Here is a 26,576-nt window from a genome sequence, read left to right on the forward strand (position 1 = left end):
CTTTGAAACAATCTGGGAAAAATTTGGACCCGTGATTGTCAAAGGCAAAGTCTGTCCTATCAACTGTCTGAAAAATTCAAGATAGCTTCAATATCATTTTCATCCACCATGTAATCTTTCCCAAAAAGAGATACATTAAAGTATGAATCTTTGGTATCTTGAATATTCGCATAGAAGTAGCGAACCATATTCGGACAGTAAGTACTCTTTCCAAGCTTTATGGAGAAGAACCACTTATAAGACTTAATGTAATCGACCAATTTTTGTCCAGCTATGTCTTGAAGTTTTTGGAGATTAACATTCCTTTTTGACTTTATAGGACCATCCTTGTACACAAAAGGTAAGTTTGCCATGCATTGTCATTATAGAAGTGTGACTCTTCAAATTCAATTATGCCGGTGCTAGAAACAGACGGATAATTGATTGAAGTGTTTCTTGAAGCATGTGAACCACCTTGAGGTTCTTGAATGGTTATGCTAGTTCAAGGTCTCTTAGGAGGCCTAGGTTATGCAACACCTTTGCCTTTAGCTTCCTTAGACAATTTTGGAGCCTTGTTCTTCACAAAATTTTCACTTTGAAGCTTGTAAACTCTCTTGGGAATTCTATCAAACACTTGGTGTGCAACCCCAAAAATGTTTATAAAAAACTTTGTTTCGATCTTCAATCCTCCCAAAAATCAACAACAATGTAGATTACTACCCCAATTTCTCTTTAGAAGCTTCAATCTCTTCAATCCACAATCTTCAATTCTTGTCTTCAATCTTATGTTTATCATGTAATGATTAAGTATATTCCATGAATGAATGACAAAAATATGATATAGATGGTGTGTGTGTGTGTGTGTGACTAAGATATGAAAAGGAGAAATCAATGGAGCATTTAAAGAGAGAGTTGCAAAACAAATGAGCAACAAGCAAATAAAATACCCCAAGCCCGCGGCCTTAAACCGGTTCAGGAGGCCTGAACAGGTTCAAGAAGGGCAGTCCCTTTTTGGCTTACAGCCTTGAACTGGTTCAGCCCCATTGAACCGATTCAACAAGGGCAGTCTTGAACACAGTGCTAAAATTTGAAAAAGAAAAAAACTTTTTCCAATTTTTGTAGAAAATATTTTAACACATCGGTGATTAAAAAATCAACAAAAAAAAAATCTAAAAACCTAAAAATCAAAATCTTTTTGAATTTTTCAAACCTTTCAATTTTTATTTTTATTTTTTTAAATTAAAACAACAAATCACCAATTATTAAAATTATCCGGTCAATACACGATTCAAAACCCTTTCAGAGAATTTTAAAAATAATAAATATTTGACTCCATAGACTTTTCAAATAATTTCAAATCTCAGAAAATAATCACAATATGAAATCAAACTTGCAAATTTTAGTGAAAGATTTAGAAATTAATCGACCAAGTTTATGTGTGTGTGTGAAACTCAATCCAATCCATCTTCAGCTAAATTTCAACAGATCATTGTCTAAACCTTATTGATCGAAAAGCATTAAGATAACATTGTTTTGAGCAATTTTTCTAAGCAAGGTGGCTTTCACTCTAAAGAGTAGTCAGCAATTCCCCAACTCAACTTATCTCCGTTTTTAGCTTCAATTCATAGTCTAATGGGAGCTTTCGATCAAATCTCAATAGGTAGCCTTTTCCTTAGCAAAGTATTCAGCAACTTTCAAATTTTTCTTTCTTTTCAAGCTAATTTTTATTTATTTATTTAAGCTCCTAAATTATTATTTTTTTAATTTATTTATTTATTTTTAAATAATAACCTTTATAACTTTTGTGAACAATAAACCCTAGTCAACAGACCAAAAGATTTTCAACCAAATTTTTCAGAGATGAACTAGTGCACAAAAGTTTATGAATTTAAGAGATTCAAATCTAAAAATCACATAATCAATGCAAATCATCTTTCATTGTATAGATTACAGACCAATAATATATTTTTATCCAAATTATCATGTGTCTCAATTTGCATTTAAAGATAGATATCATAAATTCCTTAAAAGAATTTTCACATGTATATCATGAAGATTATGATCAAAAACTCAAAACATAAACCAAACCCTAACAAGTGATCCAATGGCAACAAAATTTTCTTTTAAGCACAAGCCATGATCACTGAATTTCATAGGACTCAGTTTGAAGGTGAAGTCCTTTTGGAATCTAGTTCCATGGACTCAACAGGCACAAAATTGATCAAATCAGTCTTTTTGACCCACACAGTCTTTACTCTCACTTCCTGAAATTCTCTTTCATTATTTATCTCTTTCTTAGGTAAATTTACAGCTTTACAAAACTTAGGTGGCACAAAATTCTTTTTCTTTTTAGAAAACACCTTTTTCTTAGCTTGAACATTCTGAGAATAAATTTTTGAAGACTTTTTCTTTTTCCTTTGAAAACATGAGTGATGCTTATGTCCAGTCTTACCATAGAAAGTGCAATGCAATAGTTTAGGCATATAAGACATATCAGAATGCAATGAATCAGACAAACATGGTTTAGGCATATTAGCAGGTTTAACAAAAATTATTTTACCTTGACCACTAGATGGACCTCTAATAAATCCAAATCCATTTTTATCATTCATATCCTTGCCCATGTTGATTATCTTATTCAAACTGTTTTGACTCATATTGAATCCTTTCAACTGATCTTTTTCAGGTTTTAATTTAATTTCAAGATAATCATTTTTCAAAGTAAGACATTCTTTCAATGAGTTAGCAGTACTTACCTTATCCTCAAGAATGATGATCTTCTTCTCAAGCTCAGTGATGACAGAATTGTTTTCAAAAGCTTTCCTCTTGCCTTCATCAATCTATTTTCTTAGATCTTCATTCCTCCTTTTGCTTGGATAAGCTCATTTGCTAGCTTATTGATTGCATGTTTGACTTTAATGGTTCTTTGACCATCTTCTTCAATCTTTCATCGTCCCTTTTCAGCTTCCTGCATTTGTTCATCATGAACTTCATTGTCTTCATTATCTGAAATATCAGAGTCAGATAAAGTAACGACATGAGGACCTCTTTCAAGAAAAGCGACATATGAAAAATCATCAGTATCATCATAAGGAGAATCATTATCACTTAAAGCAGATTTTTCAGACATAGAAACTTTCATTGCTTTTCCTTTATTCCTATCCTTTTGTTCTTTCCTAGGATTAGGACAAACATTAGACGCGTGACCTTTGCAACCACAATTCCAGTAAGTGAATTCAGTTTCTTTTGATTCTTCTAATTTCTTTTCATTAAACCTAAATTTTGACATCTTGTCAAAATTTTGAGGATTGGCTATGTTGTCATTCCTTCTCCTCTGTTGTCTTTGCAATATCAGATTGAATTGCCTTGACAAAAAAACAAAATCATCATCAAAGTTATCATCTAGAGAATTCTTAACCCATGTTGATTTTAAAGCAAGATTTTTCTCCTTTTGATTTAAATTGAAGTTTTGCATCTTAAAAGTTTTCAATGAACCTACAACCTCGTCAACTTTACAGGTAGTTAAATCCCAATGTTCAGTGATACCCTAATCTAAAATCTTTTAGGTAACGACCTTAAGATTTTCACACAGATTTTCTTATCACTAACCATTTTTCCTAAGTGACGTAGTTCAAAAATTATTTCAAGAATACTAGAATAAAAATTAGAAAAGGATTCATCATCTTTCATCACGATGTTCCCAAAGTTATGAGAAAGTATCTGAATTTTAGACAACTTCACTTTTGAAGTTCCTTTATGAGTAACCTGCAAAATATTCCAAACTTCTTTAGTAGTTTTATAATCAGAAATTTTAGCATATTCAGATGAAACAACAGAATTAATAATTACATATAAAGCTTTGCCATTAGCATCATTACGCTCAGTTTCAATAGCAGTAAAAGCAAAAGTATCTTTTAAGACCTTGACTTTTTTACCATCTACAATTTTATCTTCTATAGGTAGTGAATAGCCAGATTCAACAATAGCCCAAGTTTTATCACCTGAATTTTGCAAATAGGCTCTCATCTTTGATTTCAAAAAATTGTAATTATCTCCTCCAAACAAAGGACCATGTTAATTAGAACCGCTTTCTTTCAATGCATAAGATATGATTAAAAACCAATTTTTGAAATCAAAACAAAACTTTCCAACAAGGATCAACTCAATGTATAGAGATTGGCTCTGAAACCAATTTATGAGTTGTACGCAGCAGAATATTTAGAAAGTTTTTATTATTTTTGAAAATAGATCTTGTATTTTTCCAACTTACTTTATTTTAGTAATTAAATAATTAATCACATGCAGATAAAATAAAGCAAAGTAAAAATTAGAGGTGACAACAGGATTTTTAGCGAGTAAACCCCAGTTGATAAAATACGTCAACTGTTTGCGTGAAAAAAACTTCGTGGACTGTGTAGTCCAAAGTAAACCGATCCACTCTGCTTGAAACAAAGTACACTGAACTTTGACTTTAGCTCACACCCTATCGTTCTACCAAACACCAATTGCTGACAATCTTCTAGCTTTGTGACTCCTCGTCCAGCAGCAACTTGAACTCAGACTTATGCTTGATCTTTGTAGAGGAGTAGTAGGTAGACCAGACAACACTCCTCAAATGCTCTAACCTTTTCAAAGTGTGATTGTTTTTACTTCTGTTCTTCAACTTTTGGATTTAATGTAGAAGTAGATATACTTTTGTCTGATTGATGTAGATGTAACTGTATAATCACGATCAGGATTCGAACAACAAAATTCTAAAATCACTATGTGACTATGTGTGTGTTCTAGAAAGACAAACAAAAAAAATCTCTAAGATTTTATGAGACAAAAATCTTCCTAAGTCTTTTAAAAATAATAAACTGATAATGCAAAAGCCGTGAATAAACCTATGTGTATGACAAGGTTTATATATAATTTAGAATATCCTAGTCCCTTTGAAAATATGAAAAAATTCATGCATAGGACTTGGTACAATTCTAGAGCAACTAGGAAACAATTCTAAAATAGGAAGCTGAAAGTTGGAATCTGATCAGGACTACGTAAACCAGTTTAGAGGGGCTGAACCGGTTCAAGTTTGGCAGATTGGTTTTCGAATCCAATCTTGAAGCCTTGAACCGGTTTAGAGGGACTAAATCGGTTCAAGTTGGCTAGAACTTGAAACTTGGTTTTTTTAAGCCTAAAAACATTCTACAGTAAGTTTCTGAAAACTATGGAGAGTGTAGAATGTGTCCTACCCTGTTTAGAATCATTCCTAATGTGTTGCTCTTACCTTATTTCAAATGATCTCAATTATAGTAACTTTAAACAACCTTTCCATTCCATAGTCGTTATCGATCCCGATATAGTAACTTCAAATTACAACTCGGCAAGAATTTGTTTTGTTTCCGATAATTGCCAATTACAAAATAATATTTCACAGTCACCACTCTTATAGAGTCTAAGAAGTAGGAGATTGAAAGAGGCTAGCTGATGTAGCATTGATAGTTGAAGCTTATGTGACCTGTTTGGACTATCAAAACGTCAAACAAGTCAAGTGCTCTTGTCCCAATTATATAACCTCCTCATTCTCAAAGAGGAGGGAAGGCGTAGAAAAAGATTTACCAAAAAATTTAAAAAAAGGTCAAACAAGTGGGTGGACACAAATTCGGGGGTAATTTTTGACAATTCCAATACCCTACTTGGATTGGAAACAGCCTAACTCATAAAACCCAATAGTTGTTGCTGATGTAAGGTGTTTTTGGGCAAATTTCTATCATTTAGAACCCGATAATTGTATTTTCCTAATTTTATTAATTCAAGTTTACCTTTCAACCAAAAAAGGTTGTTCTTATAGAGAAAAACACACAGATTTTATTATAGTGAAAAACAAACCAAAAATTGAGATCTTTTTGATCTTCAAAGTGATGTTAGTAAGTATTTTTAAATCAGAACGTTTTCATGATTAACCTTACTCTTATCTAGAACAACTCAACAAGTATAACTTGCACATATATAACAAAATAATAACAATAATAATAATATTAAAAAAAAAATATGGAACCACGTCCGTGTAAGATAAAATTTTGGAACTAGTATAAGTTATAGCAAATTAAATTAATTTTAAGAATTATTTTCAATTACAAATAAGTTATATCAATTTCTTTTTTATTTTTTTAATCTTTTTTAAAGTTGAAGTAAATACACACCCATTATCCACCTGTTCTCGATGATCAGATTTAACCTCAATCTCTCCATTTGGGGAAGTATGTATAAAAAAAAAATTCATGATGTCTATCATGGAAAGTTTTCATTTAAGATTATCATTTTGTTTGTAAGAAAAAAGTAATAAAACAAAAAAACAAAAATCAATATAACAAAATAAACTCTCCAACTTTTTCACTGTTTTATTCAATAGACTGTTATTAAGTTGTTAGGGAAACTTTGATAAAACATTACGTTTGTGCAACCATCAATGTGGTTAATTGGTAATTTTCCTATTATCAAGTTCTTGTTACCAGTACCACTATGACGAAATATTACATTTGTGCAACCATCAATGTGGTTCTTGTTACCAAACATTACATTTGGGAGAACTGTATATGATAATAAAAAATAAAAAATAAAAATAAAAACATTACATTTGGCAGTTCTCTTTCTCTGTAAAGCACATTTTTTATCGAGAAAAAATAAAAATTTATTATAATATGTGGTTATATGTCTGAGTGTCATTAGTCGAATAGTATAACCTCTCCTCTCTTAAAGGGGGTGTGGAGTTCAAATTCACAATGAATAGTTTGTGAAATGTGTATAAGTACTTTTTATTTTTAAAAACAAAGTTTAAAAAAGAGAGAATTTTGTTTTGTGTGTAAGCCAATGGACCAACCCTTCCATTTCATATTTTTCCATTTTTGGTAAATAACTATATGTATGTATGTTAGGAAGGAGATTTTTCAAAATAATATTTGAGTGCACTTCCTAATCAAGGGATAAGAGAATTTAATTTTCTTATTTGCATGATTGAATATTGCCATGACATGACCAAGATATGGGGAATTTTGACTCACCATGGTGCAGTGAATTGAGAAAAAGATGTGAAAATGAAAGGTTAGACTGTTTAAAAAAATCACAAGGGCATATGCTCCTTCCATTAATGGACTAATTTTTTGTTTTCTTTCCCTCTTTCATTTTCTTTTCCATTCTTGGGGTTTTAACATATCTACATATATTATTCTATTTAGGTTTTTTTTTTTTTTTTTTTAATTAACAAAAAATACACTCACACACCTAATTTTACTCCTGCGAGAACTTAAACTATTTGCCTTTTACTTGGCCACGAAGTACCATTTGGCAAAACATAATTTTAATGCATTCTAAGGATAAATTGGTGACTTATTTGATGTTCTTTTCATATTCTTAATTTTGTGAAGTTGGGTACATTCGTTAAGCAAACGAGTCGGCTATAAAAACATAAATGCATTCATATTCTTACTCTCAAATTCCCACCGTTGATTTCCAAATTCTTTTTAATAAAAATTATAAGGACAGTCGACTACTGTCAGCCACTAGAAGCATGTGGAATCTAGGAGGAGAATAACTTAGGAGGTCCACAAGATTTGAGCTAACATTTCTTTTTCCCCATACCCATTTGTTTAGTGATTTGAAAAGGCAAAGTTCCTTGGCTCAACTAGGAGGAGAATAACTTAGGAGGTCCACAAGATTTGCTTTCAACCCTGTCATGCATTCCTAATTCATTTCCTTTAATAAATTAATATATATATATATATACACACACACACACTTTTAAGATGGTCACTTATCTCAGTACTATTTTTGTCCAAACATGCTTGACTGCAGAATTCTGATGGTATTAGGTGCATTATTGCTAGTATGATAGAACCACATATATAGCATTATTGTTACCTTACAAAACTCACAACCCACACTCATTTTCTTTGTTTACTAAGACAACAATGGTGAAGATTGATATCATCTCCAAGGAGCTCATCAAGCCCTCCTCTCCAACACCCCATCACCTTAGAACCTACCACCTCTCCTTGTTAGATCAGCTCACTGCAATTTTATTTTTCCCCCTTATTCTCTACTACTCCAATGATGAAACTGGTGATCATACACAGTCCAACATGTCTCATTGCCTAAAAACATCATTATCCAATGCCTTAACCCGATTCTACCCACTAGCCGGAAGGATCAAAGACGAAAGATCAGTTGATTGTAACGACGAGGGGGTTGATTATTTGGAAGCCAGAGTCTATGCCAAGCTCTCGGACATCATTGAATTGCCAGAGGCTGAAGTCCTGAACCAACTTGTTCCGTATACGAAAAATGGAAGTGTTGTGATTAGAGATGTTCAATTAGGCGTTCAGGTCAACTTATTGGATTGTGGCAGTATAGCTATTGGTGTGTGCATTTCACACAGGATTGCTGATGGCCATAGCTTTGTCATGTTCATCAATACTTGGGCTGCCATGGCTAGGGGGGAGCGCGATTTGGTGCATCCAAACTTGAACAACGCGTCTCTCTTCCCACCGCTAGACTTGCCAAAGCCAACCAATTCTTCACAAGAGAGGGTACTTGTCACTAAAAGGTTTGTTTTCAATTCCTCAGCAATAGCTGCTCTGAAAGCTAGAGCAGTGACCGGAGCCTCATGCACCGTGCAGCAGCCTACAAGGGTTGAGGTGGTCACCGCGCTGATATGGAAGTGTGCCATGGCTCAAAGAGATCTTGATAGATGTAGCACATCAATAGCAGCCCATCAAGTGAATTTGAGGGGGAGGATGGTCACACCAATGGCGGAAAATCATTTTGGGAATCTTATTAGGACAGCATTCGCAACTAGTACTGATGGTGAAGAGGAGTTGGCTTCCTTAGTGCATAAATTAAGGGAAGGAATGAAAAAAATTGACATTGATTATATAAGAAAACTAAGTGAAGATGGTTATGCAGTGATCAAGAATAGTAGTCTGAAGAAGCTGGTTGAAAGATTGTCCGGCTCAGTGCAGTTGTTAAGCTTTAGTAGTTGGTGTAGGTTTCCAATCTATGAGGCAGATTTTGGTTGGGGAAAGCCCACCTGGGTGAGTATTGCTGGCATAGCCATTAAGGATACTATGTTCCTGATGGATTCCAAAAATGGTGATGGAATTGAAGCATGGGTTGTCCTTGATGAACAAGATATGGCAAAATTCGAGCAGCACTCCGATCTCTTGAGCTACGTTTCATCGAATTAGTAAATTTCACTTGTCTGTTACTTAAATGAAGAATGGTTGGCCAATTATAACTTTTTTGTATCTTTACTGTCTAATTATTCTTTCTTAGATCTCTTTCTTTTTCTTTTTCATGAAAAATTCTTGGGTAAAATTCATTTAGATCCTCCTGAGGTTTGTCTATACTTGAGTTAGACCCCCCAAGTTTGCATATCTTCATTCATATCCCCTTTTACACGTTGCCGGCTGAGGGTGTTAAAGAAAGGAATGAAATGACTAATCTACCCTCATTGGAGGGAATGAGCAGTCTGGGCATTAATATAAACTACTTTTTTGATGATGCCAACAAAAAAAACATCTCTGACATCTGTTTCATGAGGGGAGAGACTCGTGTGTTAGAAAAAGTAGAGAATATGACCGAAAAAATGCAAATCTAGGGGATCTAACTAGCGTATAGACAAATCTGGCCCTAAATGAGTTTAGTCTTTCTGAGATTTCGATCACTAAGCTAGGCTTAATTCATCATGTTGTAAGAACATTGTATTGACCTCAATCTCATAGTAATTCAAATTCATTTCTAAGAAAATAATTCAACCTAATATGTAAGCCAATGAGTTTCAATCAGTCAATATCTTAACACTTCAAACTTCTGAATAAGACTTAGAAATCAATTTGAGATCTAGTGATTGAAACAAGGAGTTTTGTTTGCTATTGTGGAGCATCTAGTGGTGAGTAAAGGAATCACTCCATGTAAGATTACATATCCAAGCCACTATAGAATGAGTTTTATAATAGTTTATCAGCCAAATTAAAAAAAGGTGAAAATTTGGCATCACAAACAAGAAGTGTTGTTTGTTATTGATGGAGCATCTACTGGTGAGCAAAGGAATCACTCTTTATTGATCATTACATATTAAATTGCAAGTATATAATGTTTATTGAAATAGTTTGTAACTATGTGAATTAAGAATACAAAACTTTGTACTTAATCAATTGTCTTTAACATAGAACTTGAGACGCATCAAATTGAAGTGCCAATGAGCCTAGTGTTAAAGTCATTATGAGGCATCTGAGTATCTTGTATTTTTTTCTGTAAAATCTTTGCTACAGATCATTGCTGTCACGCCTTCGCAAAATAGGGTACCTCCTTTAAAGCACAATCTAAGATAAAATATATACGCGTGCAAAATCTACTTAATCATCAATCTCACTGTGGCCTGAGCAATAAATTTGTTGCGACAATTATTTAATCAACCACCCAAATCTTTAAAAGATATGTTCTCATGCAATCATACAAAAAAATAATAATAATAATAAAAAGTAGAAGCCAATTTAACAAGGACAATGAATAAGCACAACTATGCTTAGTTATCAATTAAACACAATAGCTTTGTTTGGCTATCAATTGTTGTATACTTGAAACATTTGAAAACATATTTTTTGCACGAACTGTTCTATGCTTAGAACAAAAACTTCCATGTACTTGACACCCTCTTGTATCGATATTTGATAAATATATCCACAGGGTTCATCAAACCATCCTATATGAGAAAAATTAGGAGTTGCTGCCAACTAACTAGATGAAGTTATGGTCTTTTTTTCCCTCTTTATTCTTTACTTTTGCTTGCCAATTAGGGAACTTGTATTGAAATATATATTCTATATATGTGTAATACATATATAGAATATATATTTCAATAACTTGAACCGGGAAGTTGACATTGCATATTCCTTCATCAGTCCACTGAATAACTTTTCCAGATGGAGTTCACTATAAACAATAAACAAGGTTGACATATTCGGAAATCTCTGAATCTATGCTTTTTTTTCACTCGATCTCTAAAACATTTTTTTGTTTACTGCACCCTTCCTCGTCTCTAGGCGCTTAGGTATATATCTATCGTGAGCCTTTACTCGAACATTTTGTCGTTTACTGCACCCTTCCTCGTCTCTGGGTGCCTAGGTATGTATCACGAGCCTTTCCTCTTTAGAAAGTCTCACTTGTGCACTTGTGCTTGTCTCAAAGAATTGGAGGGTAATTTTTTATTTTTTATTTTTTCAGTGAAATGGGGGAGGGTTTGGTACCATATCCTTGAATTGTTATGTCCTCAGAGCCAAATAACCGATTACTTATTCTCTTTTATTTCTAGCTCTCTCCAATTCTTAACAAATCAAAATTAATATTCAAGCATATTTCTATCACATCGTAAAGACTTCTAGAACTGAACAACAACTCCTCATGTATTAATCATGTATGAAACAGAATATGCATGATTGGATGGAAAGACAATACACGTTGTAACAGTTCCCCTCCCTCTCCATGCCTTTAACCACATAATCAGGAATGCAAATACTACATGTAAAAGATATTTCTGATTTCAAGCCCTTGTGCTAGCGCTGCAACAAAACCGAGTTGTTCATGAACAACTCGAGTTCAGCTCCTTTAGGGTTCGGTTCGGATTTGTTCGTTAAGTAAATGAGCAGAATCATTTTTTAGGTTCGTTTAGTAAACGAGCGAGCCAATCCCAAATAGTGTTGAGCTCAGCTCATGTAGGTTCGTGAATATAAGCTGGTGTGACTCATTTATGTTCCTGAACATAAGCACATTTATAGAGTCAGAAAACCCCTAAAAATATAAGAAATTATATGAAAAAGAAAAAAGAAAAAGAAGAAAAGTGAAGATATATGGGAAAGTGTTTTTATTGATTGAGAAGTGTACATGCATGCCAATACCATTATTTTAGGTAAATTTTGAAACACAAGCATACACATTTATTCTAATAGCTAGCTAGGGAAGAAGTCAAATATTGCACACTTATAAATAAGATGGTAAATCGTTGGACTAAACTAGATACCTCCCTTATTATCACCATCTAAGTTTTTAAGAATCCATTTTAGTGGCATGCACCGAGAGATGATCATGTTCAAACATGGCCATGTCATCTTCAACCATGCTCACCCATGCCTCTATTCCCTCCCCACAACTAGTACTCATCAAAATCACCAGATTCTTGAAAGGCATAGTTGTGGTGCATACCCAAACTGGCTTACCCCAACCATAGTCAACCTCATACATAGGAAATCTACACCAACTACTAAAATTACAAAACTCTAAATCACCCTTGCATAAATTCTCTTTTACCCTTTTGAGATCTTTCATGTACCAATCTCCATTTTGTACTTTCTTCACATGATCAACGTCGATTTTTCTTATTGCACCCCTCAGCAGGCTCACTAGGTCATGGTAATCTTGCTTACCCTTAGATGTTGATAACGCAGTGGCGTAAGTCCAAACATTTCCAAAGGAGTGGTCTGGGAGGGGTGGCTTCATCTGGGGTCTCATGTTCACAGCATGGACTGCAGCAAACATCTTTTTTGTATCGAGCTTAACTTTGGACACCTTCATGAATTGCCACCAGATGAAAGCTGAGACAGCTTCAACACGAGTGGGATCCTTCACTTCTGATCCAAAAGGTGAGGAAGCGACCTCTTTCAATGTTGCTAACCTCATCTTATCGAATATGAACCTTCTTGTCACGATCTTTTCTTTCGTGACGCTTGCCATTGGCATAAACCCTAGTGAGTCCCTAGGTGGGAAATGGCACGCCAAATCGAAATTAGGGCGCACAAGTTTGCTAGCTCCACGAGACGTGGCAGCCCATGCATTGATGAATGTGACTAAAGACAATCCATCAGCTATGTTGTGTGAAATACACACACCAATAGCCATCCCACCATAATCAAAGAAATTGATTTGGATAGATAGGAGTGGTTCCTTAGCCATTTCAGCCCTAGTACCATAAGGGTCAATAGGAAGGTATTTTTTTAGCTCTTCAACATCAGGCTTTTCTATAACTTGTGAAAGATGAGAATGGACTTGAGCTTCAATAAACTCAACTCCAGCATCATTACAATCAATAGTACCATCATTTTTTATCATTCCGGCTAACGGATAAAAGTGAGTTAGGGTTCCTGATAAAGATAGTTTTAGTGATTGAGATTTTTGGGCATGATCAATACTTTGGCCTATCTCAGTTTGATAGAAGAAAATGAGAGGGACATAAACTGGTGGTGCAATTTGGTCTAAGAATGAAAGCTTTAGGTTTCTAAGGTGATGGGGGGTTGGAGACGATGGTTTTATCATCTCTTTAGAAAGCACCTCAACATAACTTCCCACCATCTTCCCGCCTTTTGCTACCTAAAGTTGATGTTTGTTTTGTGTAATTTTAATGGGAATGTGATCTCTCTTATATAGAGTCTAACAAGGAGTGGATTGAAAGAGGCCAGCCTCTTTAGGGACCCACACATTCAATTTTAAATATAAAAGTTATATTAATTGGGAGGCGGTATTCGTACTCTATTTATCTATATGACACTTCTATTCCTAATTTTATAAATAAATACATAATAATTTTTTTCAAATATCACAATCATGTACCCTTCTCCCTCTCCTCTCCACAATTCGTGTGTGTGATATCTTCAAGATTTCCAATTGGTATTCCTACTATATATAAGCAAACGAGATTGCAAAGTTTAATAGAATATGTTATTTGTGAGTATATTGAAATAATATTAGAAGCATAAAAAAAATACTAGAAACAGTATTCTATTATATATCAATGCTACATGGTGTACGATTTTTCTATCTTCTTCATTCAATTTAGACGTTCTAAAATTATGTAGCTACATAGCTAAGGACTAAATATCAATTTTAGAGAGAGAGAAAAAAAAAAAAAAAAAAAAAAAAAAAAAACAACCTTTATAATAGGAATCTAAACGACATAGAAAAAATAAATTGTAGTTAATAAAGTACATATGAAGTGTGGAAGAAATGGATGTTACAGTCATTGCCATTGAATTAGAGTGTTGTGTCAACATCTCTTCTTTTTTCTTTTTCTTATTGCGGTCATACAATCTTTTTTTGTTCAATAATTATTCACCATTTTGTCACTGAGTTTACAAAAAAAATTTTACCTATGATTCATCTCTTCCTCTTCTTTATTTATTTATTTTTTTTCATATTAGTTTTCATAATTACTTATTTAGGTTAATTTTTCTCATATTTAGAACTGTATTATTTTTCTCAATATATAATAATAAGAATAATATAATATAAACAATTGTATTAAAATTGATTTATAAAATTTTCAATTTTAAATTATATAGTATTAGTTCGGCAAGAACTCTATAATGAGAAGAGTCTCATGCACCGGATTGAACTTCATTTTTTAATTTTTTTTTTTTTTTGGTTCAACCCCTAAATTGTGATTCCTGACTCCACTACTGATTATACAGAAATAAAATAGAAAGAAGAATATATAGAGAGAGCGCATATGCATCCCAGTGAAATAAGGTGTTGCTTAGTTGTGTTTGGATGCCAACCCATCACCAAGATCAACAACCACACTAATCGCATTAAAAGCTAGCACTGGAGATGCAGAAGGTCTTTGACTCCGACTGAACCCTATTGAAGGAACAGTAGAAGTTGTAACCCCATCAACAATCAAACCTCTAATATAAATGAGAGATTTTGTTGTTTGTAAATTGGGTAGAGAGTGGCGAGAGAGAGAGAGGCTTGTAATGGATTACAATTGGTTTTAGGCTCCTTAAAAAACAAAACAAAACAGATAGAACAAGACAAAACTAGTCAATTAAGTATTAAAAAAAAAAAAAAGAAGAAGAAGAAAATTTATAGTACAAAGAGTAGCTAGGGTATAATGAAATAAAATATGATGCCTTAATTAGTTTATGAACTTTTTTGTCATTCACTTCAAAGAAAAAAAAAAAAAAAAAAAAAAGTGCAGTGTAGATGTAGAGAAGTGGAGTGCAAATATCGTCTCCCTATTAATTAGTTTCCATCAAATTAAATTAGTTTTAAGAATTATTTTCAATTACAAATAATTTATATCAATTTCTATTGTCCTACGTTTTAAGAATTGACAAATATGCTATAACTATGAAAAAAATAAATGAATGTTCTAGACATTGTAAATATTGTGATAATAAAAGGATTATTTTTTCAGTGTAATACCTATATAGTAAGACCTAATCTTTGTTGTTATTTGCATAAATTAGTTATATTAGCATATTAATTGTGTTTTCATACTAAAATATTTTTTGAAAATCATTTTTCTCATTTTCTGATATTTGGGTGACTCCAAGGGTAGAAAATTATTTTTCATATAAACTATTTTACCCCAAATGATTGACAATGATTTACCAAAAATGTTTCGGTAAGTCATTTTCCACATGTTACCTTTGGTCATCTAATCATCTATATTGTTATTGAGTACATATGTCCCTCTAACAACTAATCTTTTTTAATCATCCCAATCTAAAAATATTTTAATCTTAGTAATGTATACATAGAGTGAGATGAGAGAAAAAAAGAAACACAAATTTGAATTGTCGAGAAAGTGATTGTTTTCCCACAGAGTGAGAGGAGAGAAAGTATTGTGAATGAGAATAGAATTTGTACAGCATTGAGAAAGATAGTTTTGGGTAGAGAGAGAAAGAGTTTGTTTTCTTAGAGAGCGAAAAGAAATAGAATGAAGAGTGGAGACTGAGAAGAAGAGAGAAGGGGAACAGATTTGGGTCGAGAGCATGTTCTGGTATAAAGAGAGTGGAGAGAGAGAGTAACGAGAAGGAAAGGGAAGGTTGGTTTAGCATAGAGAGAGGGTAGGATGGTTTAGGAAGTCCTATTCCCTATTGGTGAGGAATATTGAAGAAAAGAAAGTTAGCTATTACCAAATATCTAAAAAGAAAAATGAATATCTAAAAAGAAAAATAAAGTAAACATTTTACATGAAAAGTTTTATTTAGAAAACATTTTAAGTCCAAACAAAAAAAACTTTAATTTACTTTGTTTTTGGATTACTAAAGTTTCGCACATCAGACTAAATTTATGTAAGAAAAGAATAATGTCGATAACATTACAGTGATATCATCTCAATCAGATGCATTAGGACTCCTAAGTCTACTATTACATATAAGTGTGACTGAAAATACAATAATACCCCAATATGGTGCTTAGGCTGACCAAGGTCTGGTCATGAGCGATACAACTTCTTTGTGGTCCACGAGGGTAATTAGATTACTCATGAAACTCTAGGCCGGAGCATTAAAAATAGATCACAACATCAATCTTCTTATTACGTATTATCGGATTATCATACTCTACACTTTCTATCATTTAGTTCTTGAAAAAACTATGACAAGACATTATATTTGTGAACGCAACCATGGTTAGTATTTAGTATTTAGTAATTTGGGTATTATCAAGTTGTTGTTACTATTGGAGTCATAAAACATTACATTATGTGGTTGTAATTTGTGTATTATCAAGTTCTTGATACCACTGAAGTCATAAAACATTACATTTGTGCAACCATGTGGTTCTTGTTACCAAAATTATACATTTGCTATAACTCTATGTAAAGTCATATAACATTACACTACTTGTGCAACCATGTGGTACGTTAACTATGTAAAGCCATAAAACATTACATTTGAGCAACCATGTGGTTATTGTGAAACTCATACAACATTACATTTGAGCAACCATGTTGTTATTGTTACCATACATTACATTTGAGAGAACTATAAAATATTAATGTTCTCTTTCTCCTGTACTACAACACGACTTCCATTAACCTAATGGAATATCCTCTCCTCCTTATCCCTCGAAAACTCGTAACTAGTAATTTGTGAAATGTGCATGTAAATAGGTACCTAACAAAAAAATTAACTGTTTTGTTTTGTGTGTCGACCAAAGGACCTACCCTCCAATTTCATATATTCCTATTTTTGGTATATAAATATATATATATATATATATATATATATATAAGTGAGGAAGGGATTTTTCAAATTATATTTGAGTGCAATTCCTAATCAAGTGGTCAAAAAATTTAACAAAATTTTTATACGTACGGAATGTTCTTTGGATAATGCTGTCACTACTCACTAGGCATTGGCACATCACCTTTTACAAAATTTCATTACAGAAGTTTTGTTTCCAAATTAGGGTTTTTGTCAAGTAAGAGTATTTTCAACCGTTGTGCTTTATTTATTGTATAAATTTATGTGTCATAATAGATTTACATAAAAAATTTTAATTACTTATTTTTAGCTCCAGCCGTTTTATACCTTTTGTGTCAAAATATATTCCAAAATAATAATCAATCAGTGTCATATCTGTACCCCACATAATTTCCACATAATTTATACAAACCTACTTAATATATGGTTGATTTATTAATTGAATGCGAAAGAGAGAGTAAAAAGAAAATATGTTGGTGTGACTGTGTAAAAAAGTTGTGTAAAATACACAATAATTTTACACATTGACAATGTGACAATCAGTATATATTTTATATAAAAGAGTATTTTAACATACGGCTGGAGATACTCTAAGTTCTTGTACAAAAAACAAATATAATGCAAGATTTTTAACTTGAAACAATACTAATCCTTATCAAAATAATAATAATGATATTTTGACGCATTGGTTTACATACGTGTATATCATTTCACAGCACTAAATTAATATTTTCAAATTAGAGTTAACTCTCCCTCTCCTATATATATCTATATATATATATATATATCTATATATATATATATATATATATATATATGTTTTAAAACATTGATTCAATGCTCCTTGACATAAATTTATTGCTGTCCATTTACTTATTAAATTGGTTAAATTATTTGGGCCATCCAGTTCAATTCATATGACTTTTAACGGATTAAAAGGAAAGATATTGAAATGACAAACCGTGCTAAGAAGTTGTCTCAAGTTAAAAGTTACCCATGCAACTCTTTTAATAATCATACCAAATCATCTTGACATGGCTATGACATAGTCCATGTATTGTATAATCTATTTTTAACCTGCTTAATGATCTAATTTTATTTATAAAATGCAAATATAACAAGCTGATTACTATTTGTTTTCTCTAACCTCACTCTTCAACTTTATTTCCTTTTGACATTTTTTCTCAAAAACATACCAACTCTGAATGGCTGAATGCATTAACATCCGCTTCCTTTTTGCCATGAGTAATAGATCGAATTGAGGAGTGCAAGGCATGATCATGACCGAAAATGATGGTTAGGGTTTTTAAAGTATTCAAAATGAAACGATGAAAATCATGTCGAGGAGATTGACTGCAGCGAGGAGTGGCCGATAGAGATGTCCAGCAGTAGGAACGGACTCGGAAAATTATGTGAGAGGGGAATCTTTAACAATAAAAAGATAAAAAATTTCAAACCATGGTGTCTACAAATTATATTATAGCCTACAATAAATATTCTGTTTACAAATACCAGCGAACACTTAGTGATACCAATTTGAGTAGCTTTACAATTTTTGTCTTATGTCTTTCTTTTAAAAGTTCTAATTGTTTGGTGTCTACAATATTCCAACTGAACTCGCTTATCGAATGTGGTTATCTAGAAAGTGGAATGCGATAATTTAACAACTGATATGTATTATGTGCTAATTCAAAATACGACATAGCAATTTGGTTTGCCATATTTTTTTTTAAAGAATCTCTCTTTTTTCAATTATCGTAGGTATTATATATATATATATATATATATATATATATAAGTAAATCTATTATATTTTTCTAGAGTATTCTAACCATTATTGTAGATATTCTAATAGTTTTTTCTTTTTCTTTTTCTATTTGGATAATTCTTGTATAAATACGCATGTCTTTTGCAAAGGATTCCTATCAATGAGTGAAGATTATTTTTTTTTCTTCAAAATTTTCAAATATGATAACAATTCCCTAGTATGTCAAAGTTATTTACCTTTGGCGTAGCCATAATTTTTTACATGTTAAATAGCATATCAGTAACTAAGATACCACAAATGGAAAATTTTTCCATTTAAAAACTATAGAAATTAAAATAATATGCAAGATACTTCATCGAGACGAAGTTGTGACTTCAAATCTTCCACACGAATATTTGGTAGAGTAAGAACTATTCTTTAATTACAACATAATAAACAAATACATTTTGAAAAATTGTTCATACTCTTTAAATTATTTTTCAATAAATATTCTTTTCAATTTTTATCAAAATAACATATTAAAAATAACCCACGAACTTATATTAAATATTTAATAAATTATACCCACCTCTCTTGATAGTTTGGATATAACTCTTGGACTTATCATTAATGAATAATGGGTCAATTTTTTGGATTTGTACATCTATGTATTCACATTGCCTTTTTTCTATTTGTGATGCCTCATAATATCCAACTAATGGCATTTCCGTCAAGAAAATGAAAGTCATAAGAAGCATCATTCCTTGACATAGACAAGTCATGGCAATGCATCAAATATTATATTATATCATTAGGTAAACATTAATTCTAAAAGAAAAAGGCAAAACATAGTATTGGATACAAATGTTCCAGTGACGCAACATTTCTCTTTAATTAATAATGAGGAATATGAAAATTCAACTAAAAGAACAAAGCGATTTTGACTGCGACTACATAAACTAATCGAAAGAATAATAAATCATCAGCAAAGCCCATCAAATTGCTGTGATGGCTTTCCTTTAGTAGCTACCGACATTGACATGCAAATTAAATGGACTCCCTATAGCTCTAACAAAACAATTCTAATTTCTAAGTGTATATATCATTTCTAGGCATAGCTGCACATTCCATATACACATGAGCTCCCTTTCTTGCACTTAATGTTGCACCCTCCACAGTGCTTCTTGTTGGACAATGGGTTCACACACACACCGTTGCAACATATCTCCGAGTACTTGCATTTCTTCCCACACATGCCGCAATTGAGTCTGTCTGTCTTCACATTCACACATTTCTTTTTGCAGCAATCTGGCCCCGGACTGCCCTTGGCGCGACATACTCTAGGGTACTTGTTGCATGTCATTGTCACGCGCGGTGTTTGGGCAAGAAAACGTCCAGTCCCTCGAAGAGATGCTGGCAGTACTTCTTCGCTTTCAGGGAGAGATGCATCAAAATTATCAGTTTGAGAATCTTCATCATCACCATCAATAAACACCTCTTCTTCTGTAGGTGTTGCTAAAAGAGTTGTAGCCAAAGCCATTAGCATTACCAACACCAAAAAAACCTTTAGGCACTTCATTGTTGTTGATTTTTTGTTTGTATGAGACAGAGATTTGCAATGTAGAAATAAATGAAGAATGGTTTGTGTGGAGAATGGAAGTTGATAACAAGGGTATTTATAGTATGGTAAAAGGTTATAGTACGTTGTTTATTGTTAGTGGAGTGGTCTTATTCTACGGTTTCACATATAATTTAGGTAAAAGTTAGGCTTACAAAGAAATTTTGTATGTACTACTCCAGATTAGGAAACGACGTAGAATTCAACCCTTATCTTATAATACTTATATGTATAGGTTGGTAGGTAGACCTCTACCTCTACATCCGTACATGGACTGCCCTTGTTTTGATTTCTCTAATTAATCTAAACAATTGTTTCCCTTGAGCTATCAATAACTAATTACAATTGTTTATTGGTGGACAAGTCAAATGATATTTTTCTTTTATATATTTAGTTAAAGAAATTAAAGACTGACAGTTTCGAAACAGATCAATACTTAGTCATTGGAGAATAGAATTCTCCATCTTATTATTGACGAGGCACAAATATAATAAAATTATATGTGTTTATCTTAAATTTAAACTGTGAATTAAAAAACAATTAATTTTCTCTCTCTTATATGTATTTTGAATTCAAATAAACACATATCATTTTAAATTGTATCAAATTTGTAAAAAAGAAAAAAAAAAAAAAAAAAAGGTGAGTAAGCAAATACTAAACAGGCACGGATTTGTGAGTTCGGTGGTGACTAAAGTCTTGGGACAAAGATTGTTCCCTCAATGCTGACTTAGTACTACTTAATCACCAAGAGAATATAAACCAGAAAGCAGGCCTAAGCCATTGCATGGACAATCACACAAAAGTAACTTAAGCCCACCCAGCACAGCTGCTTGTCTGTCTGTATTTCAAAAATCATTGGACTGTTATGTAATGGTTAATTATTCAGTGATCTCAACAACAGAAAAATGGTTGATTTGTCTCGAAATTAAATAAATTTAAGGAGGACGGATAACACAAATGGGAAGTTCCCAAACATAAAATATGCGTTTGGAGAAAGATCGATCATTTCGTGTGCATGATATAGGATCGATGAATTTGGTTATGGGTAGTGTGGAACCTGATATATACTTTACATCAAATTCTAACTCATAATTTTTTTAAAGAGTATTTTGATAATTTTTGCACTTGTTATGTTGTTCTAATGTGAGCGTATTTATTTAGACGTTACCCCGATTTTGGGTGAACCAAATAAAATTGTGTATTTGATATTTTTCTTATATTTTCTATTTAATTTTACAACAATTAACTAATTAATGGATTGCAAATCTAAAGTGTGAAAAATACATATTTACATGTTTATTCCTTAATTAATTAGTACTACTTCGTCAAGAGAATATATGAAAATATGCAATTTACTACTTGTAGGATGGCAAATCTTGTGTGATAATAGAGGTAAAGTTTTTTACTTTACGTCACCAACAGTATAAGTTTAGCTCAGATGTTACCTCATATTATCCTGTTGTATGTACAAGTTCTTGCAACGAAAAATAAAAAATGGTCTTTTAATTAGACCAGTCTGACCGGATCAAGTCCATAATATATATATATATATATTTGTATTATATTATTAATTATAAATAATGTATTAATCAATAATATATTTCTCATTTTGGGCACTTCAATGCTCAATATATTCTAATGTTTTGACTTCTATTTATTAATTAAAATATTGGACTTGCTTTGCATGGTTGACCAATAGGTTTCAATTGGGCTGTCGAACTGTCGAAGGACTAAAACAATAAAAATTGTTTTACTCTTGTCACGTGGATTGAGTAGCTAGTGAATTGTTACCCCTTGTCTAACTTTGATTCACAGAATGATCATATGGCATCGACATTCTAGAAAATTTTGTAATTATTTTCATTGTATAGATTGTCTAACTTATATTCACAGAATGATCATATGGCATGGATATTCTAGAGAATTCTGTAATTATGTTAGTTATATAGAGTTTTGTAGAGTATTTATGATGGGTCATGTGAATAAAATTGGAATAGAAAAATATAGAATATCAAGGAGGATTTTTTTTTTTTTTTTCTGGCTTTTTAGTATTTTGTATATATGTGTAGGGTATTCTTGAATTTTACGTTAAAGAGGTGGGAGAAGTGCGATATGGTAGTCTTATTTTCTCCCACTAGAATTTTCATTAGTAAAGCGGTCATTTTTTCTCAAAAACCTCTTCATTTCTAAATAATCTATAATACATCTATTTTGAAATTGAATGAGTTGATACCGGTTTCTCAAAAACCTCTTCATTTCTAAATAATCTATAACAAATCTATTTTGAAATTGAATGAGTTGATACCGGTACACCCACTTAATTTGAATTTGAGTAGTTTATTTTATTTATCCAAAAAAGTAAATAATTTTGGAAAAAGAAATAGGTTTAAATAATTAATCTTAATTATAAAGTAAATTTATAAATTCAGCCGTACATATTCACCACTGATCCTCCTCCTAATTACAACCAATATGTATATATAACAATAATGGTGAACAATAATAATGGTGATCGAATACAACTCGTTCGATGACTTGCTTTTATTATTTCACGTAATAATGGTGAACACAACTCCCGTAGGATTAACAATAAATTTAACTAAAATTATGAAGACATGGACACACAGATATACGCACATACACATAAAATAGATAGATGGATATATGTATATATAACGTGAATGCTAGAAGATGTAACAAGCATTTCTAAATTCTAAGCGTAGCTGCACATCCCATACACGCATGAGCTTCCTTTCTTGCACTTCTTGTTGCACTTCCCACAATTCTTCTCATCCACAGATGGATTCACACATTGGCCTTGGCAACATAACTCCGAGTACTTGCACTTCTTCCCACACTTCCCGCAGTTAAGCTCATCACTCATCACATTAACGCATTGCTTGTTGCAGCAGTCCCGGCCGGGACTGCCCTTGGCTGCACAAACTCTAGGGTACTTGTCGCATGTCATGGTGGTGGCACGGGGACCCTGGCCGGCAAGAAAGCGAGCAGTTCCTCTCAGAGAAGATGGTTCCTGGCTTTCATGAAAATGAAAGTAAGAAGAAGCATCATCTTCCTTAACATGGACAAGTGATTCTAGTTCACTAGTTGGTGTTGCAAAGAGAGTGATGGTTGTGGCCATCAATACAAGTAAGACAAACCAAATCTTTGATGACTCCATAGAATGCAAGGTTGGATCTATGCGTGATAGAGAGATGAGAGAGATGATAAGAATATTTAGTTCTTAATGAGAACAATGAAAGGATGCATGGCAAGGTATTTATAGACAAAACCCTAGAGATCTAGCTAGCTATATTTGTGATTTTTGTTGGTTAATGGTAGTCCTTATCAATTGTTGCATATATTTTTCAACTAAAAGAAAGTTAGGCTTGAGAAAATTAATTCCAAGCTCAAATGGAATAATGGAAAATGATGAAAAGGGGATGAACCATAAAATTGTGGTGTATATACAGCATGTGGTATATTATATGTTAGTCACCAGAAATTTCCGTATTAGCTATAAATTTTTCTTTAATTTTTTTTTTTTTTTATTTTTTTAATACCATGGCAATAAACTTCTACACTTATCAAATGTGGGAAAATATTACTAAATTATAGTCTATTAGTGATAAAAAAAAAAAAAAATTATCTATTTGACATGGTGATTAAAAACAGAATGAGTGCATAAATGCTTCAGATCATCTATTAAGATTTTTTTATCTTTTTCTTTAAGGTAAAATACTTGACCGAAATTTGAACCTTTACCTTTCCTTTGAAAAGGGGAAGGACTCAAACCAAACTTTGGTCTCAATGTTTTTTTCCCATTTGTTTTGGTAATTAGAAAGGTGTTATTAGTAGGGCCTTAAAAGAAGTGGGTTTGATCCAAGATGCAATTTAATTTGAAATCCATTTTAATTGCCTTGGATTTTAATTTTGAATCAAAATTTAATAACAAATCAGATATAAACTTTCTTTGAAAAATCCATGCATCGAGCATTCAAGTTGAACATGAATTTTGATTTTTTTAAATGGATCAAATTTTACCCCGAGATATGCAAATATGTTTTACTCCTATTTGAATCAAGTTTAAACTATATTGATTAGAATTGATTGGATACAAATTTAGATTTGGATATGAATCGTGACATTAAAATAAAAATCCGATTACATGAACCCACTTGAGATCAGCTCGATTTCAAGCCCTAGCCTGAACTGGAAGGAGAATCAAGTTCGAATACCTCTACCTTATAATTAATTATGTGGTTATAAACCAACAATTTCATCCCCTCGGAATTCATTTTGGTATCATTGTTGTGCCTTACCAAATTCAAATTCATCAGTAGGCACATATCAAACAAACTCTTAGACTTTATATTGGTTGAGTATATTCATTATATAATATGATATTATCAAAAGTTGTGTAGTCTAGTACTTCTTTACCTTTTAAAATAAAAAATTGAGAGTTCAATTTTTTTTTAAGTATCCTAAACCCTAGTATATGTATATATACATGTTACATATGTATATATACATATTACATATATATATATATAAATATATACACACACAGTTGGCCTTTGGGACGCCTCTGGTGTTACTTCATCCCCTTTCACCTCTATTGGGTGACCTCTAAAGTTGGCTTTTGTGTTCCTCTATTTTACAGCTTCCATAACAAAACTTTAAAAAGTGACCACATAATTGGTATTTGCTTAATCAATGATTATATATATATGTGTATTAAGAACTCGTACGACGGCATTCAAAAAAATCAAAAATCAAAAAATGGAGCTGACTTTGGCAAGATTAAAATGTCAAATTAGGTGGGCCGGATTAATTTAGTTGGCCGAATCAAAGCCCACGTTTCAATCAGACTAACGGTTTTTCTACAATTTTAAGAAATCAGTTACAGAAGCACTTATTTTTAGAGTCCTTCGCGGCCTATTTAGATTGCGTTCACGTCTTTGGGGCGTCTTGACTTTCCATGTTTGGCAGGTCTTCAACGCGACTTTGGATCAAAGAATTTCAATACTAATCAGGGTGTGAAATGCAAAAATTGGGACCCACTTATCCTGTTCCATCTCATCAAGTGTACTACATGTACACAACTACATAAAGCAGTATGATGTGGATGTTGCAATGGCCAAACGTCATGTGTACAATTCCAATCATGTTTAATTTAAACCACTTTGGAGGTAAGTCATAAGTTTAGCCAAACACTGCCTTTTTTTGTGTTAGCCCAACTATAGAATCAAGATTGTAGCTGATTTTTCTATTCCATGATCCAATCAGACCAATTTCGGTAGTGAACATGACCCATCCTTAATGCATAACAGCCAATCAGGGTCGGCCCTGGCCCTGGTCGACCAAGGCGATCGCCTAGGGCCTCAGATTTTAAGGGGCCTCAAAATTTTGAGGCCCATGCATGATGGACCACCAAAAAAACAAAAAAAAAAAAATTAACTAGATACAGCAAATGTTTTAAAGGGCCTCAAAATTTATAGGCCTATCAATGATGGGCCACAAAAAAATATATATATATATATAGATATATATATATACCAGCAAAGCATCTGATGATCTGAACCCGCATTATCTTCTTCTTCTCAAGAATTGCAACAGTCTCTCAACTCTCAAGCTTACCCGTTACCCTCTATCTCTCTCTCTCTCTCTCTCTCTCTCTGTGTCTCTGCAAGACTGAAGACTATAATTGCAACACAAAAATCAAAAGTTCAAAACAGAAAATTGAAAACATCACTGTCATCACATCATCTCCTCTCTTGCCGGCTTGCCCTTTGCCTTCTTCTTCCACAGGTCTCTCTCTCTCTCACCCATCACATTACTTTTTCTAATACATACACACATATATATTATATATACACACACACTGACACACACTAAATATGTCTTATTAATTATTTGAATCTTTAATTATAGGAAAATTCACTTCCTCCATTCAATCTCTCTCTCTGGAGAATCTGCCTCCTTACCATTCTTGGGTATGTGCTTTCTAAATTCTAATAGTCATATTTAACAATTGGAATTTATGTAATTGCACCAGCGACAAATATCAATATAGTTTGTGTGCAGCGGGAAGCCCATTAATTAAAAGAAAATGGTGTTGACAAGACTAGTCCTCGATCAGTATTTTGCCTATTTAGTTAGACACCCATGAATGCTCGGCACTGGAACTCCCAATGCCCCTTTACCTGCCAAA

General features: G+C 32.6%; 4 protein-coding genes across 4 annotated transcripts; 1 reads left to right on the forward strand and 3 right to left on the reverse strand.

The window, feature by feature from the left end:
* The first annotated feature begins 7,776 nt into the window (after positions 1 to 7,776).
* LOC132303873 (stemmadenine O-acetyltransferase-like) lies at positions 7,777 to 9,474 on the forward strand. Its single transcript, XM_059801321.1, has one exon. The coding sequence runs from the start codon at positions 7,929 to 7,931 to the stop codon at positions 9,201 to 9,203; it is 1,275 nt and encodes a 424-aa protein (XP_059657304.1). The 5' UTR covers positions 7,777 to 7,928; the 3' UTR covers positions 9,204 to 9,474.
* Positions 9,475 to 12,060: 2,586 nt separating this feature from the next.
* Positions 12,061 to 13,359, reverse strand: LOC132305338 (stemmadenine O-acetyltransferase-like). The gene has a single exon (XM_059802994.1). The coding sequence runs from the start codon at positions 13,357 to 13,359 to the stop codon at positions 12,061 to 12,063; it is 1,299 nt and encodes a 432-aa protein (XP_059658977.1).
* A 6,310-nt stretch (positions 13,360 to 19,669) lies between these two features.
* Positions 19,670 to 20,371, reverse strand: LOC132302316 (stigma-specific STIG1-like protein 1). Its single transcript, XM_059799153.1, has one exon. The coding sequence runs from the start codon at positions 20,324 to 20,326 to the stop codon at positions 19,856 to 19,858; it is 471 nt and encodes a 156-aa protein (XP_059655136.1). The 5' UTR covers positions 20,327 to 20,371; the 3' UTR covers positions 19,670 to 19,855.
* Positions 20,372 to 22,877: 2,506 nt separating this feature from the next.
* LOC132302317 (stigma-specific STIG1-like protein 1) lies at positions 22,878 to 24,069 on the reverse strand. The gene has a single exon (XM_059799154.1). The coding sequence runs from the start codon at positions 23,541 to 23,543 to the stop codon at positions 23,079 to 23,081; it is 465 nt and encodes a 154-aa protein (XP_059655137.1). The 5' UTR covers positions 23,544 to 24,069; the 3' UTR covers positions 22,878 to 23,078.
* Positions 24,070 to 26,576: the final 2,507 nt, after the last annotated feature.

This window comes from Cornus florida, unplaced genomic scaffold (genome assembly GCF_030987335.1).
Source record: "Cornus florida cultivar Cherokee Brave unplaced genomic scaffold, ASM3098733v1 CherokeeBrave_3.0.0_Hap2_Chr04, whole genome shotgun sequence".
NCBI lineage: Eukaryota > Viridiplantae > Streptophyta > Magnoliopsida > Cornales > Cornaceae > Cornus > Cornus florida.

What these genes read in the sequence shown, in the direction of transcription:
- LOC132302316 (XM_059799153.1), bottom strand. Translation starts at nt 20,326, where the DNA reads ATGAAGTGCCTAAAGGTTTTTTTGGTGTTGGTAATGCTAATGGCTTTG.
- LOC132302317 (XM_059799154.1), bottom strand. Translation starts at nt 23,543, where the DNA reads ATGGAGTCATCAAAGATTTGGTTTGTCTTACTTGTATTGATGGCCACA.
- LOC132305338 (XM_059802994.1), bottom strand. Translation starts at nt 13,359, where the DNA reads ATGGTGGGAAGTTATGTTGAGGTGCTTTCTAAAGAGATGATAAAACCA.
- LOC132303873 (XM_059801321.1), top strand. Translation starts at nt 7,929, where the DNA reads ATGGTGAAGATTGATATCATCTCCAAGGAGCTCATCAAGCCCTCCTCT.